Raw genomic sequence first — 16,250 nt, 5'->3', positions numbered from 1 at the left:
ACGTGACTTGGAAGGAGGCTTCAGGGAGGATGGTAGTATTTCAACAGGCAGGGATGGGAGCAAGGAACGGGGAGAGGGAACTGTCATTCTAGACAGAGGGATATGAGTGAGCAAAGAGGGGCTGACCTAGGGGCTGAGGCCAGCATGGTTGTGGGCGGCTGAGGGTCAGCAGAAGAGTCTGGAGACGGCTAGTCCCACAAGCTTCACACCCCACAACAGCCCCACCAAGGAGGGTGGGAGGTCACTGCACATCCATTCCAAGCACCCAGTGCCCCTAGCCAAGGTAGGAGAAGAGATGAAGCTGTTTTCCTAAGAGGGCAATTCCCAACTTTGGGCCTCTGGAGTGATTTTCTGACAAACAGAAGAATTGAAAGGGCCTGAAACAGTACCAATTCCTCTTCTCACTCCATAAGACAGTGGGTTTGGGACCCATGGGCTGACACTGAGGCCAAGGTCCAGGTTAGCACATGTGGCCAAGAACAAGGGCTCTGGCCAGTATGTAACGAACACTAGACACTCCCCTCAACACACATACACACACACACACACACACACACACTGCCCAACACCCCCAAGGGAGTCCTCCACAAGGTGCAAAGGAAGCCTCGGGCCAATCCCTTTGTGGGCTCCCACCCACCAGTGCTGCTTCCATTAATCCCGAACTCAGCATCCAGCACCGAGGGCCTCACTGCCTCCTTTGTGGCGTGGTCAACACGTCTACACAGTCCCCAAACTTGTGCTCATGTTCTCAGAAAGACACACAGCAGAGGTTGTGGGGATTAACACAAGCACAATCAGGAGGGTCTCCTTTGGGGAATCTTCAGGAGGAGAGGGGTCAGGAGCCAAGTCAATGACAGGGAAAGAGCACTTGTGCTGCAGGAGTGAGGCTCATGAGTGGGAGGGCAGCTTAGGGAGGGGTCAGAGGAAATGACAGGGCTACACGTGCCCAGGGAGTTGAAGACATGAGGGTCAGAGCAATGTGGACCGGAAGCAGCTGGAGCTGGACCAGAGCTGGAAGAGGCAGGTGTCTGCAGGGATCAAGCTCAGTGTGGAGGTGTCCTAGGAATGCTGATTCTCCTGTTTTCTCTTTATCTTCATGGCCTGGCCTGGCCTGGCTTCTGAACCTCACTGTAGACAGCAGTGAGATCTTCCTTTTCTTGCAGACGTCGTTCCCTCATATGTTCCCTCATACCCTAGAATGCAAGACAGAAGATTCAGAGAACAGCTGAGGGATAGAGAGGTCCCAGAGGGACCCACAGGGAACCAATGCTGCTGACATGAGCTGCATGGGAATTCCCACAGAGTGCCCACCGCTACACTGGCCCCAGTTGTAAATTTTCTTAGTACATACCATTGACTATCAGGAAGGAGTTAGAGACAGAAGGTCAAGAAATGCTCAGACTCAGCCATGGAGGGTAGGAAAGCCCAAGTGGGCACTGCTCCCAGCTCTCACCTTGTCCCTGCCCCCTCGAGACTCCTGCAGGCTCAGCTCTGCATACTGGATGTCATCATCATGGTTCCTGTGTTCCTCCTGCAGTCCTGCACCTGAGTCACACATAGATTGGAGCTGGAATCTGGGCCTTGGAAACCTGTACCCTCCCCCACTGCTATGAAGCTCAAGGGCATTCCCTGAGCAGCAAAATGCAGGAGGAAGGGAGCCAGGGGTCAAGTGGGGCAGGGGAGGTATGTGGGCCAGAAAGAAGTTAACCTGCCTCTTCCAATCTCCATCTTCTTCTTCTTCTCATGTGTCTTCCAAAGGTACAGTCCAACACCGAGGATCAATGGCACAGCCACGATGGGCCCTAGGATGGCTTTGAGGGTGCCTGTTGAGGCGTGTCCCTGTGAATCTGTTCCCCTCAAGCAGAAAGAATGAAGAAGGTTAAGGCACAAGAGAACTTAGATACCCAATGCTAAGGAGAGATAGAGAGAGCAGGTAGAGAAGTCTGAGGGTCCTGGCTCAGAAGGCAAAGAGGCAGGAGCATGGAGATTCATTCATTCAACCAGTTCCCGAGCTCCTGCTTGCTGCCTGGGATATTGAGATGGACAAGACTTGGTCCCCGCCCTTGGAGCTCATCACCCAGCAGGGAAGACTGAGAGAATAACGAAGTCTGCCAGCCGGAGGGATCGCAGTGCAATAGAGGTTTACACCTTGTACACAGGTCTTCAGGGAAGGCTTCCCAGAGGAGGTGATGGGTAACCTGAGTCTTGAGGGAGGAATAGGAGTTTACCAGATATTCAGCATTCCAGGAAGGAGGAGCATCACGTTCAGGATATGATATGTCAAAAAGCCAGCCCCTGGGAGTCCCCAGCACCCCACTGGGGCAGGCAGGAGAGGACAGGGCAGGAAGGAGCTAGGCAAGAAAATTCAGAGGGAAGCAAGGGTCTGCTCTCAGAGGATCTAGTGGGTGACGCTGAGTGTTGAACTTTATCTGAGGGCCCTACACGGGGGTGAGGGGAGGGTCAAAGGGGGTTTCTGTGATGCTGACACATCAGATCCTTCCACCAGCTCATGCAGGGTAAGTTAGAGGGGCAAGGCTGCACTCAGGGGTACCAGGTCATCCATTCATTCAACGGAAGATCCTGAACAAACTGTGCCAGAAGCTGTGCATGGCACAGGGATTCAGGGGAGAAGACAGGCCCCTGCCTTCAAGGTGCTCCAGGCTACGGAGGAGACAGGTACAAGACAGAGCATTGCAGCTCAGTGGGGGTCCAGAGACCCTCCTTAAAGGTGAGCCTGAGGGCAGGATGACTACAGGCACTGCAAGGCCCTGGGCAAAATGAGAATGAGGAGCCCTGTGTTCAAAGACTGTCAGAAATTTCAAGATGGCCACCGCAGAGCTTTAAACCCAGCACACAGCGCTGTGTGACAACATGGCACACATGCTACTGAACTCAGCCGTGCCTGAGGGAAATCCTTCAATAGCAATAAGGCAACAGGGATTGGCCCAGTGGCTCAGCGGTTAAGTTCACACGTTCCGCTTCTCAGCAGACCAGGGTTCACCAGTTCGGATCCTGGGTGCAGACATGACACTGCTTGGCAAAAAGCCATGCTGTGGTAGGCGTCCCACATATAAAAAAGTGGAGGAAGATGAGCATGGATGTTAGCTCAGGGCCAGTCTTCCTTGGAAAAAGGAGGAGGATTGGCAATGGTTAGCTCAGGGCTGAACTTCCTCAAAAAAAAGGAAAAAAAAAAACGAATAAGGCAAGAAATGAAGGAAAAGGTAGGAGGAATGATGGTAGAGGAAACAGCACATCCAGAGGCTCTAACTTTGCAGAAGGCGTTCGGGACTCCAAGCAAGCAGGTCACTGTGAGTGTGTCAGTGAGGCCAAAACATGGGCAGAGGAGCGTCAGAGCCCTGAATCCTACAGGGAGTCCCTGGAGGTCAAACCCTTCAGGCGACACAGACAAGTGACACAATCCAGGTTCTTTCCCAAAGACCACTCTGCATTCCCTGTGGAGTAAGGGTGCGGTGGGAGAGGTGCTGGACAGCTGCTGCCCACCAATAGGGGCAAGAGGTGAGAGGCACAGACGTGAGAGTCATTTAAGAGAAGAAACAAGTTGGATGTGCCCCCCAGACTCCTGTAGGGGGTGACCAGGTGGGGGTGGTGCTGATAAACATGGTGGGGAGAAAAGCCCAGAATCCTCAGACCCCAGAGCTCCCTGAGCTCCGACAGTGCCCCTCCCCTCCAGCAGGTTGTACTCACCATAGTCACAGAATTCGCCAAGGAATGTGGTGATAGTTTTCTGGTCCTGGGAGTTGCTGACCACACAGCTGAGGCTGGCATTGGGCGGGCTCAGAGGCAGGCTCACAGCCAGGGTCCAGGAGTTGCGGGCTGGTTCCAGCTCCCTTGGGAGGTCCTTGCTTTCCCAGGTCACATTCAAGTCGTCCGTGACCCCTGAAGCCCTGCACTCTAGGGTGATGTTGCACCAACCTCCTGTGGTGGACACTGACTTGGCCAGGATCTGGGGAAGGGGCACAGGCTCTGGGGTGGGAGGGACAAGAAATGGAGCCTCACGTAAGTGGAAAACACTACAATTTGCACATTCTCATCCACTATCTCACTGAAGCTCTGTCTTCCTCTCTCTAGGAAGGGGAGACATTTTATAGACGAAATAGAATTTACCCAAAGCTAAATATGTTGCAAGAGACAAGAAGGAAGGGAGCCACTGAGTTAAGCCTTATGTGACTGCACTAGACTGAGCAAGTCTTAAAGTCTCCCACAAGAAAATAAAGCCAGCACTCCACCCACCCAAACCCCAGTATTTTTAGAAATTGGGTCTTTCCTAGGAGAAGTCGGGAATGAAGGACTTGTCCTGATCCAGGACCTTCGCCCTGCTTCTGCTGAGATGATGCCTGAACTATACAGCCCACAGTGAAGAAGGACGTCTGGCCAGCTCTGGGAGCCCAGAGAAGTCCCCATGCGCCCCAACGTGGAGACATTTGTGGGAGAGGCAGTGGTAATCATTAGGGATGACAACCCCAAGTGTGGTTAGAATGTGCCGCTGGACTTGTGGGTACACAGAGGAGGAGAAGTGACAGGTTTCCAGATGGTCATAGAAATCCCGTGAAGACCTAAAGCTGTCAGAGCCACTCTCCGTAGGAGGGTATTTCTCTATGCAGAGGAGCTGTAGGATAAGAAAGAGGTGCTAAATGAGGTTCTTCAGAAGTGTGGCAGGCTAGACTTTCTCCTACATCTGTGGAGGCTCTTAGGGCTGGATTTTGTGAGTGACTCTGGCCTCGGGCTGAGACTGAGGAAGAGCAGAGGGAATAGGGAGGATGAACTACACAAGGATTTCTGAATTATGGCAGGCAGAACAGTGCCCCCGCCCAAAGATGTCCACATCCTAATCCTCAGGACCTGTGAATGTGTTAGGTTAATGGCAAAGGGAAATTAAGGTAGTAGATGGAATTAAGGTTGCTGATCAGCTGACATTAAAATAGGGAGATTATTCTGGATTATCTGGATGGGACCTATGTAATCACAAGGGTCCTCAAGAGTGGAAGAAGGAAGGAGAGGCGTCAGAGGGATGCAGCGTAAGGAGGACTCGTCCCGCCATTTCTGCCTTTGAAGACAGAGGAATGTGGCCAAGAGCTAGGAATGCAGGCAGCCACCAGGAGGTGGAAAAGATAAGAAAATGTTTTTTCCCGTGGCTCCTGCAGAAAGGAACACAGCCCTGCCAACTCCTTCACTTTAGCCCAGTGAGACCCGTGTCTGACTCCTGACCTACACATAGCAGAGTAAGGGAACACAGTTGTGTGGATTTAGCCCGCTACGTTTGTAGTACAGCAGTCCCTCCTCAACCATGGTTTCAATTTCCCAGGTTTCTGTTAGCCACGGTCAACCACACACCAAAAACATTAAATGAGAAATTCCAGAAATCAATAAGTCATGTTTTAAATTGCAAAGTGTTCTGAGTAACGTGTTGAAATCTCACGGCATCCCGCTCCATCCTGCCTGGGACATGAATCATCCCTTTGTCCAGCATGTCCACACTGTATACACTACCCATCCGTGAGTCACTTAGTAGCCAGTTGGGTTATCAGATCTACTGTGATGGTGTCTCAGTGCTTGTGTTCAAGTAAACGTCATTTTACTTAATAATGATCCCAAAGATCAAGAGTAGTGACTTTTGGATATGCCAAAGAGAAGCCATAATGTGATTCTTTTAAGTGAAAACATGAATGTTCTTGACTTAATAAGGAAAGAAAAATTCGTACGCTGAAGTTGTGAAGATCTATGGTAACTTTTATTACAATATAGTGGTATAATCGTTCTATTTTATTATTAGTTACTGTTCATCTCTTACTGTGCCTAATTTATAAATGAAGCTTTATCATAAGTATGTGTGTATAGGAAAAACATACTATATATACGGTTCGGTACTATCCACGGTTTCAAGCATCCACTGGAGGTCTTGGAATGTATCCTCCACAGATAAGGGGGGGCCACTATAATTTGTTATAGCAGGAATAGAAAACTAACACATAAATTAAGTCAACTGAATCCTCTAAAGAACAATCAGTGTTACAGCAAAAATTCCATTTCCCCCATAATTCTATTTTCGTCTCCCAAAACACTGAAGTGATTCTTTCCCTGGCGTGAATCTCAGCTCTGCTCTCCATTTGTGCTGAACCCACTTACCCTAATTTCAGTGGAGAAAATAGAGCCTGAAAGCTGCCATCAGGAAGGAGTCCTGCAAAATGGTGCCCATGCGACAGTCCTAGGCACAAAAGAAGGCTGTAGCCATGGGATTGAGGTGAGGGGGTGTCACGTACCATAGACAGTGAGGTCGAAAATCTTGTTAGATTCCATTCCCCCAGGAAAGTTGGCTCTAGCCCGGTACTGCCCACTGTCCTCACAGGTCAAGTTCTCAATCCTCAGGGACGTTATGTTGGGCACGTGGACCCTCTGCATGTACTTGTCCTGGAGGCTGACCCAGGTTGGAGTCCCTTCTGACCCTTTATGGACTCGCAGTATGACTGTGTATTTAATGGCTGGGCCAAAGGCCCAAGCGATCTCCTGCAGCTCAGTTCCTGGTTGCTTGAACACATGAAACCACACAGAACCTCCTCGGATCCCCTTCAGAGAAACGTAGGACGCGGAATCCTGAACTCTAGCACCATGTGCTCCAGAACTCTTGATCCCAGTGCTGCAGACACCTAGGGCATTGGAAACAGGAACGTGAGTGTTCTTCAATCAAGATTCATAGAGAGAATCACAGAACCCATCTTTTTTGTGTGTTTGGTAAAGAAGATTGGCCCTGAACTAACATCTGTGCCAATCTTGCTCTATTTTGTATGTAACATGCTGCCACAGCATGGCTTGATGAGCAGTGTGTAGGTGTTCACCAAGGCTCTGAACCTGTGAACCCTTGGATGCCAAAGAGGAGTGTGCAAACTTAAGCACTACACCAGCAGGCAGAAACTTGGACCCATCTTTTTAATAAAATTCATCCAACACACTCCCTTGATTCTTGGAAGGCAGCCTAGTACAAAGAATTTGAAGCAATTCTGGAATCAAGTCCTGATTCTAGTGGAGTGTAACCTTGAACAGGTTACATAAACTCACTAACCTGCAGGTTCCGTACCTGCCTCAAAATGATAGTGTGAATTAAATGAGCTCAGGGATCAAAAGCACCAGCACATTTTCTGACACATACTAAGTGTGTATCTGCATGAAGCAGCTTCCAAAGTGAGTCCAAAGACCCCTCCCTCCTCAGGTTTACACCCTTGGTATCCACCTGCCCTGGAGTGTGGTCTGACCTGGTGACTTACTTCTAAGGAACAGGATGCAGCAAAGGTGATAGGATGTCACCTAGCAATGTGAGATTATACAAGACTGTGACCCATCTTGCTCGCCCTCTCTCTCTCTCCCTGAATCTGATGAAGCCAGCTGCCATGTTGTCAGCTGCCCTGTGGAGAGGCCCACGTGATGAGGAACTGAGGGCAGACTCCAGCCAACAGCCAGGGAGGAACTGAGGCCCTCAGTCTAACAGCCACAGGAACTGCATCCTATCAGCAATCACACGAGTGAGCTTGGAAGCAGATTGTTCCCAGCTGAGCCTTGAGCTGACTGCAGCCCCCGCCAAGGCCTTGATTTCAGTCTCAGAGACTCTGAGCCCCAGGACCAGCTTAACCACCCCTAGATCCTGATCCACAGAAGCTGTGAGACTGTACAAGGTATTGTTTTAAGGCACAAGTTTTCGAGTAACAGGTTACACAGCAATGGATAACGAATACAATAACAAAGGTTGCTCTCCCTTCCCCAAACCAGGCAGGCAGTGCTAGTTCACTCTCCTTTTGAAGAGGAGAAGCCCAAGAAGCACAGACTACAATTGATTCCTCCAGCTCAGACATGGTGGATCCAGGTCAGCCCTCTCTTCCACAGGACAGCTGCTGAAGCTGGCAGGTCCCCTCTGAGATTCAGGCCAGGGGTGCCTGGTTCCTACCCACTCTGTCTCCAGGAGTAGCTTCTTGGTCTGTCTCCATCCCTCATCTGTGGGGAGCTCCAGGCTCTCCCAGCTTCACTGTTATTGCAGCAGAAGTGGCCTTGCCTCTCTGGTAATGGTCCCCTTAAGGCAGCACTGCTGGGACCTCAGGGTTCCCAGCCTCCACGCAACCAAAAAGCCATTTGTTCTTTCTGTTCATCCATGGACAGTGCATTTGCTAAATTATAAGAGTTGTTTGGTCTTTTGTTCACCAAAGACAGCAGACAGGGAAGGGAGACCCTGCCCCCCTGCTCCACCCCGCTGCCCTCCCTCCCAGGAGCCCGGATCACTCACTGAGGAGGAGGCTGCTGAAGGCCAGGAGCCAGGAAGCCCAGCAGAGGGGGGTGTCTTCTGAGCAGGGCCCCATGGCAGGCTGCCTGCCAGCCTGTTCCGCTGCAGAGGAGACATCTAGAAGGCAGAGACAAAAGCAGAGGAAAAGCTTCACTCAGACAAGCCCTTTAAGCTCTTCCCCACCCCAAGGGCGGAGCTAAATATTAGTTCTGGGATCGCAGCCCAATAGTCAGACTAAGCCATTCAGATCTTTCATATCATCCCTGGTATCTACAGTAAGACGTCAATCATAATTGCAGAACCAGTTATAAACAGCCTCACTCTATGATCCTCCTGGCCCAGTGTTGGAGAGACCCCTCCCTGCAGTGTTCTCACACTTTCCAGCCCTACACCCACTCAAAACCCTCACCTGCTTCTCCGGTCAACAGCCTACTCCAGGCAGCCCTGGCCACCAGTGCCAGTGTGGTCAACTCAGAGGTCACTCTGTTACAGCCAGGCTGGGACAAGCCTCACCTTAATGAGCCAAATTTCCATTTGGATTTTCCACAAATTTCAAGTGTCAGCCACCTAAGTAAGAAGCTCTGAGCAAAAAAGCAAGCTCTTTGTGTGAAGTGTCAAATCCCCACACCCCAATGCACATATTGGCGTTTGCCTATTGCTTGCGCCTACATGGCTTCCTCAGCGGCCACTAGTGCTAGTGATGCTCCCCACACAGGGCGTAGACTAACCTCTACAGAAACTGACAGGCTCTTAGCTGCATCACAACAGGCTTTTCCTCTAAGCTTCTGCCAGCCCTGCTCCCGCCATCACAGAGCAGCAGGGACACAGACCTGCACATCCTCCTGGCCACAGCCTCTGCTGCCTCAGACTCACTGCCCCTACCGAGGGTCAGGCCCCAGACTCTTCCCCCAGACTGGAGACTTGCAACATCCAAGAACTCTTGCCTCCCCTACCTTAGGGGACCAGCGCCATCTTCCTAACTCCTTGGAAGTGCCTCCTTCTTCTCCCCTCTGAGGCTTCCCCCTCCGCTGCCCACGTAGAACACCCCAAGGCTGGAGCTGCAGCACTGGCCCCATGACCGTGCACTCAAGGTGGTCAGGGCACTGCATAGTAACCCATATTTGGATGTGAAACCCAAGCCCTAAGGGGTTGTACAACTTGTGAAATGTCACACAGTAAATCAAGGGTCAGGGTCTGCACTCTTAACAACAAACATGAAAAAAATCCCCAACATCACAGCTGTCCAATCCTACTGTGTGGACTCAAGCAGGTCACTTAATTCCAGTCTGTTCATCCCCTAAACTGCTCTGCAACATCCCAGACAAGAGAACATTCAACACTGGCTTGATTCCCCCAACCCCACCTTGTAATGAGGACATCACTTCAAAAGGCAGTCCATGAGTCCTATGGTCTGGAACTTCTTGTATGGAGTCAAAATCCAGACAGCTCCTCCACTAGTCACTCTCTGGTTGATGGGGAGTAAGTCTCATAGGTCCCCTTCTTCTATGTCCTCATGCCTCTTGTGACAGCACTCTTCATGTGAGAATTGTTGAGTTATGCAAACCAATTGCTTAAACCTCATTTCTACATCCCAGCCATCCTGTGCCAAGGTCTAACACACAAACAAGCTCACATGCCAGCTGCAGAACCTTTGGTAAGAGTGTGCTACACATAACTACCTGATGCCAGGAATGTTTGAGGAATTAGATGAGGGCACACCTGGATCTACAGCAGCATAATGTGTTTCAGGAAGGGCCAGGTAGGAGAAAAATGTAGAGTTCAGTGAGCAGAGCACACAGGAAGAATAAGAGATCTGAGAGGTGACCAGGAGAATAAGTTCCTAGGAAGTCACAGAAACTGTAGGTAATTCTCTGGACCTCCACGGGTGTTGGTGGGTGGTAACGTCTATTTTATTGGAATTACAAAGGGCAGGACACCCCAGCTGAGAGATGGTCAGGTGAAGAATACATTTATTGAATATCTACTCTATGCCAGTGGCTTTCCACGTGTTTTTTCAACTAATCCACAATATATATTTAATTAAATCCTCAAAGCACCATATTATCTAAGCATTCATTCACTAATGAAGGAGCATCCTGAAAGTCCAAAGAGATCAAATAACTTATCCAAGCTCATATTTTAAGTAGATGGCAATGTGTTCACAAGCTGACAATATCATCCCAGCCACGGACGTGCTCTAGAGGAAAAGGAGGGTGTAGATTGTCAGAAATTCAAGTCATGACTGTGAAAGACCCTGGCAAGGGAGAGATTGGCCACTTTATGATGTGAGGGGAACCTGCATCCCCAGGAGGAGGGCTGGGTGTTTAGGTAAAGGAGAGTTTGGAGGACAGGATCTGAATTATGGTCTTTACTCTGACCACCATGTCTGGGTGAAAGAGAAGAGCCACCTGCCGAGCCATGAATGTTTTGTAACACAGCAGCAGGGCAGCCCCAGAGCTGGACTGGAGACAGAAGGAGACAGCAGCAAGTGCGGACCAGTCATCACTATGTGTTTTTTCTTCCTTCTTTCCTCCTCTATAATTCAACTACTTATTTTCTGATTTAAAAACATTACAATTAGTATTTTTATTAAAAATGAACAGAACTAAAACTTCAAAAACTCATAACAGGATAATGTTTAGCTTCAATGGGTCATTCAGGGAAAAGTGTATAAATGCTGAATAACTTTAGCCACAATTAGAAAATAACTAATAAATTTGCAATGAATGTTAAAATGTGAAGGGTGAGAATGTCAGAGTAAGGATCTCCAAAAATTCTCTTCTCCATAAAAGCAGTGAGAAAACTGGCCTACCTTTTAGAAAACTTTTTCAGAATACTGGAAATTAACTAATGGCTTGCAGTAACCTGAGGAGCATTTATTCAAGAAAAATGGCTTAACCCCAATAAGAACAGGGAGCCATCTTGTGTTTTAACTTTTCCTAGTCACTTCTCTACTCTCTGGCAGTGCTGTACACTTGAAAAATAAATGTCCGTATTCTTGGTGAACCCCAGCAGCCTTGCAGCCACCAGAGACAGCCCTTTCAAAGCCTCATTCCCAGTAAATTGTTAGGATTTGACATGTCTAGTGGTACCCATGAAGACCATACTTTAAACAGAGTCTGTATTTGACTTAAACTTGGAGCTCTCACACTATGAACAGCCCTTTACCCAGCAGAATTTGACAAAAGCAATTACAGGCAATTGTTTAACTTCAGGGCTTCCTGAGATAGTGGATAACAATTGACACAAATAGGCTAATTAAAACCTTGTAAGGAAAACCTGGGGAATGAGCTAGCCATAGAGGCTTTGAAAAGCTTTGACATATGCCTAGAATTTAAGTCTAAGCATGTGCATATGGATGTGGGCATGTCAGAAAAGGCCTGAGAAGGCCTTCATCCTTACCTATGGCTAAGATTGGGGCTCTGTGCAAGCAGAAATTGAAGTCTAACAACACTGCCGGGATGAGTATGGAAGACAAGACTTACACACCCAGAGAATTTCCCTCAGCAAAGACTGAGAGACTCACTAGGCTGAGGCATTTAAGGAAATCTCTGCACAATATTAGCAGTCTACTAGATTAAATGAGCAGAAACCTTAGTAGACAAACACAACAAAGAATGCAAATGAGCATCATTAGTTCAGAAATAGAAGTAAACAAACAAGAAAATCTACAACATACAGCAACAACAACAAGAACTGGAAAGGGAAAGAATCTGATTTTCAGAGTCGCCACATTATACTATTTTAAATGACCAGTTTCAGACCAAAAAAAATTTATAAGATATGCAAAGAAACAGGAATATAGAATATATTCACAAGGGGGAAAATCAATATCCCTGTAGGAGCATAATCATTGCACTTACTTGACAAAGAATTTAAATCAGCTATTTTCAATATGTTCAAAGAACTAAAGGAAATCATGTATGAAGAACTAAAGAAAAGTATAAGATCCATGTTTCAAATAGACAATATCAATAAAGATATAGAAGCTGTAACAAGGAACCAAGCAGAAATTCTGGAGTTGAAGAATACAACAACTGAAGTGAAAAATTCACTGGAAGAGCTCATCAGCAGCTATGAGCAGGCAGAAAAATAATCACTGAACTTGAAGATATGTAAGTTTAGATTATTCAGTCTGAGGAATAAAAACAAAAAATAATAAAGAACAATAAAAAGACATTCAGAGACCTACTGGACATCATCAAGCATAACACTAAATATCTAATGGATTCCTAGAAATAGAGGAGAAACAGAAAAGAGCAGAAAGAATATAAAAAAATGTTAGCAGTAAATTTCTCAAATTGTATTTTTTTTAAAACACTCTAAACTACAATCAAGATGCTCAGTGAGCTCCAAGTAGGTTAAACTCAAAGAGATCCACATTGCAGAGATCCATATATCAGAATCAGATTACCAAAAGATAAAGGGAGGTCTGGTTCAAGATAGTGATGTAAGAGGATCCTGAAGTCATATCCTCCCAGGGGCACACCAAATCTGCATCTACACGCAAAATAATTTCCTCTGAAAAAGAATCAAAACCTAGCTGAACAGCTCCTTCATGTTGGGTGAAGGAGAAAAAAATCCACATAGAAGTGAGTAGGAGAGGCTGAGTCACAATCTCACCATAGACCCACCACTGATGTGGCAATTCTCAATCAGAAGGGAACTCACAACCCCGACCTCCTCCCTAAGGAAGGAAGGGTTTGAACCCCACCTTTGACACCCCAACATTTAAGACCTGCACCTGACAGACAAGCCCCCAAATGCCTCACTATGAAAGCCAACAGGGCTTGCATCTATGAGACCCACAGGCAATAGCGAACTGAGAAACAGTTCTTAAAAGGCTTGTGCATGAGGACACACACCCCTCAGGGCCCAGTACAGAGGCAGCCAATTGAAAAGTGCACAGACTTTCTATGAAAGAGGCTTATTTGCTGATTGTAAAGCATTGGCCCAAGGGGAAGTCATCTAATTTAATATGCATGTAGGGGCTACTGAAACACTCTTGAAAGACAGAGGCCAGCAGGCACCATTTTTGTGCTTTCCCTCTGCCTCACTCAAGGTTGCCAGTATCTTCCAAAAAAGGCGTTGTACACTCATCTGGCACCCTAATTTTTGCAGCTGCCACCCAGGGGAGACCTCTAGATCACCTGACTCTGATGGTCAGTGAGACTTACTCTGTGGGTCCCACAAGACTATAACAAATGTAGAAAGAGTTCTTAACCAGCTACCACCATCAGGGCACAGTAGAGAGGCTATAGACTGAGGCCTGCAGTCTTTCTGTGAAAGAAGCCTATTAGCTTATCTTCATAGCTGCAGTCTGAGGAGCAGGCTTCTAATTCAACACACATCTAAGTGCCAAGTGTAATCTTCTGCAGAGAGCTTGGAGGGCAGGTGTTATCTTTGCAATCCCTTCTACCATGCTCCAGAGCTCGGATATCTCCTGGAAGGGATCTTGTACATGCATCTGTTCCCAGTTTTTACATCTCATGCCCTAGTTTTTGTGGTCACTGCCCAGGGTACACCCCCTGATCACTTGGGTCTTGTAGCAAGTGGGGCTTGTGTTCATGGGTCTAATAGGACTGTAAAAAGAGAGAGAGAGTTCTTGGCCTACTACCAACTCCGGGGCACAGCACGGAGATAGCGGACTGCAAGACACCACAGTCTTTCTGTGAAAGACACCTATTTGCTATACTTGGAGTTTCACCCAGAGGGGCCGGCTTCAGGTTTGGCACACATCTAGAGGCTTTCTAAGATGCTCTCCAGGGATGGAGGCTGGGTGGTGCCATCTTTGCACTCTCCCTCTGTCTCACTCCAGGTCTCCAGTATCTCCTGGGGGGAGCTTGTGCACTCATCTGGCACCCTGATTTTTGCAGCTGCCACCCAGGGGATGCCTCTTGATTACCTGGCTCTGGTGGATTGTGGACCTTGTGGTGATGGGTCCCACAGGACTACTGAAAATGGGAAAACAGTTCTTAACCTGCTACGGACCCAGTGGCACAGAACAGAGACAGCAGCACGTTGAAAAGCACCCCCAGTGTCTTGTGAAAAAGGCCTGTTAGCTTATCTTCATAGCTGTGGCCTGTGGGGCATTCTTCTAATTAAATACACACTTGGGTCTGACTACAATAGTCTCCAGATACCAGGGAGGCTGGTGAGTGCCGTCTTCATGCTCCCCTCTGCCCCACCCAGGGTGTAAGTGTCTCAAAGATAGAAGCTTGTGTACACATCTGGTATCCTGGTTTCTGTGTCTATTGCCCAGAGGATGCATTCATTGAAATCCTGGCTCTGGTGACCAGCAGGGCTTGTGTTTACAGGTTCAAAGGTAGCAAAGAAATAGTTCTTAACTGGCTATCACCCCAGGGCTCAATGCAGAGGGAACAGACAGAAATGCCCATCTCCCAGTCTTCTCCTGAAAGAGGCATATTTGCACACTTCAAAAGCTATTATTGCCTCAGAGTTGGGCTTCCAATAAGCCTGAAACTGGATGCTGACTGAGATCATTCACTTTGGGACATGGACAGGACTTGGCACATGCTCAGTTACTGGGATCCACTAAAAATACAGTAGGCTGCTTGAACAATCACAGAAGTTTGAGAGACAACTAAGAACTAGGACACGGTCGAATGATAAAGTTCATCTCTTACTCAAGGCCACTCCTTTAAGACTGGGAGTGGTGGCTATTTTATCTTATGCATAAACAACAACACAGAGAATCAAGGAAAATGAAGAAACAAAGGAACATGTTCTAAATGGAAGAACAAGATGAAATTTCATAAAAAGACCTTAATGAAATGGAGATGAGTAATTTAACTAATAAAAAGTTCAAAATGATGGTCATAAAGATGTTCAGTGAGCTCAGGGGAAGAATAGAGGAACAAAGTGAGAATTTCAACAAAGAGATAGAAAATATAAGAAAGCACCAATTACAAGTCATGCAGATGAAGAACACAGTAACTGAACAGAAAAAAACAATAAAAGGGTTCTATAACACACTAGGTGAAGCAGAGGAAGGGAGCAGTGAACTTGAAAACAGGGCAATGAAACTCACCCAGTCAGAGCAGCAATAAGAACAAGGAGCAAAGAGTGAAGATAGCCTAAGGGGCTTATGAGACAACTTCAAGTTGACCAACGTTCATGATATAGAGATCACAAAAGGAGAAGAGAGACAGAAGGGGGCAGAAAACTTATTTGAAGAAATAATAGCTGAAAACATCACTTACCTGGGAAGAAAACAGACATCCAGATCCAGGAAGCCCAGAGAGTGCCCAAAAAGAGGAACCCAAAGAGACTTACACCAAGACACATCATAATTAAAGTGTCAAACGTTAAGCACAAGAAAGAATCTTAAAAGCAACAAGAGAACAGAACTCCTATAAGACTATCAGCAGATTTTTCAGCAGAAACTTTGCAGGCCAGAAGGGAGTGGCATGATATATTCAATGTGCTAAATGAAAAAACTCCCACCCAAAAATACTCCTCCCAGCAAAGTTCTCATTCAGAATTGAAGGAGAAATAAAAAGTTGTCCAGGCATTCAAAAGCTAAAGGAGTTCTCATCACACACACAAAAAAATTGTAACTGTGTGTGGTGATGGATATTAACTAGATTTCTTGTGGCGATCATTTTGCAATATATAAAATATGTGTCATTATGTTGTACACCTGTAACTAATATAATGTTATAAGTGAATTATATCTCTATTTTTAAAAAGACAAAGAAAAACAGATTCTTGAAAGCAGAAATAGAGCAGTTACTCATCACGTACAAGGCATTCCCAATGAGATGAACAGCTGATTTCAGACACCATGGAGGCCACAAGGCACTGGGGTGACATATTTGAAGTTTTTAAGAGAAAAAACTATCAAACTTGAATTTACTATCCAACAAAAATGAAGGCGAAGGGGCCAGCCATGTGGCCAAGTGATTAAGTTCACGTGCTCTGCTTCAGCAGCACAGGGTTTGCCAGT

The 16,250-nt window shown here is 47.2% G+C and overlaps 1 protein-coding gene across 3 annotated transcripts in view; it reads right to left on the bottom strand.

The window, feature by feature from the left end:
• Positions 1 to 728: 728 nt before the first annotated feature.
• The window catches only part of LOC106825753 (SLAM family member 9-like), a 52,452-nt gene continuing 36,930 nt past the window's right edge, over positions 729 to 16,250 (bottom strand). For all 3 annotated transcript variants that reach the window (XM_044758097.2, XM_070497428.1, XM_070497429.1), the window contains exons 2-7: positions 8,285 to 8,398; positions 6,279 to 6,662; positions 3,706 to 3,984; positions 1,713 to 1,847; positions 1,454 to 1,545; positions 729 to 1,193 (exon numbers count right to left, since the gene is read on the bottom strand). In XM_044758097.2, the coding sequence (XP_044614032.2) occupies positions 1,095 to 1,193; positions 1,454 to 1,545; positions 1,713 to 1,847; positions 3,706 to 3,984; positions 6,279 to 6,662; positions 8,285 to 8,398 (1,103 nt within the window). In that variant the 3' untranslated portion in view covers positions 729 to 1,094. The remainder of the gene's footprint in view (positions 1,194 to 1,453; positions 1,546 to 1,712; positions 1,848 to 3,705; positions 3,985 to 6,278; positions 6,663 to 8,284; positions 8,399 to 16,250) is intronic.

Source organism: Equus asinus, chromosome 25, assembly GCF_041296235.1.
Source record: "Equus asinus isolate D_3611 breed Donkey chromosome 25, EquAss-T2T_v2, whole genome shotgun sequence".
In the NCBI taxonomy this organism is placed as follows: Eukaryota; Metazoa; Chordata; class Mammalia; order Perissodactyla; family Equidae; genus Equus; species Equus asinus.
Note: the sequence above shows the minus strand (reverse complement) of the source record. Positions and strands in the feature narration are given on the sequence as shown.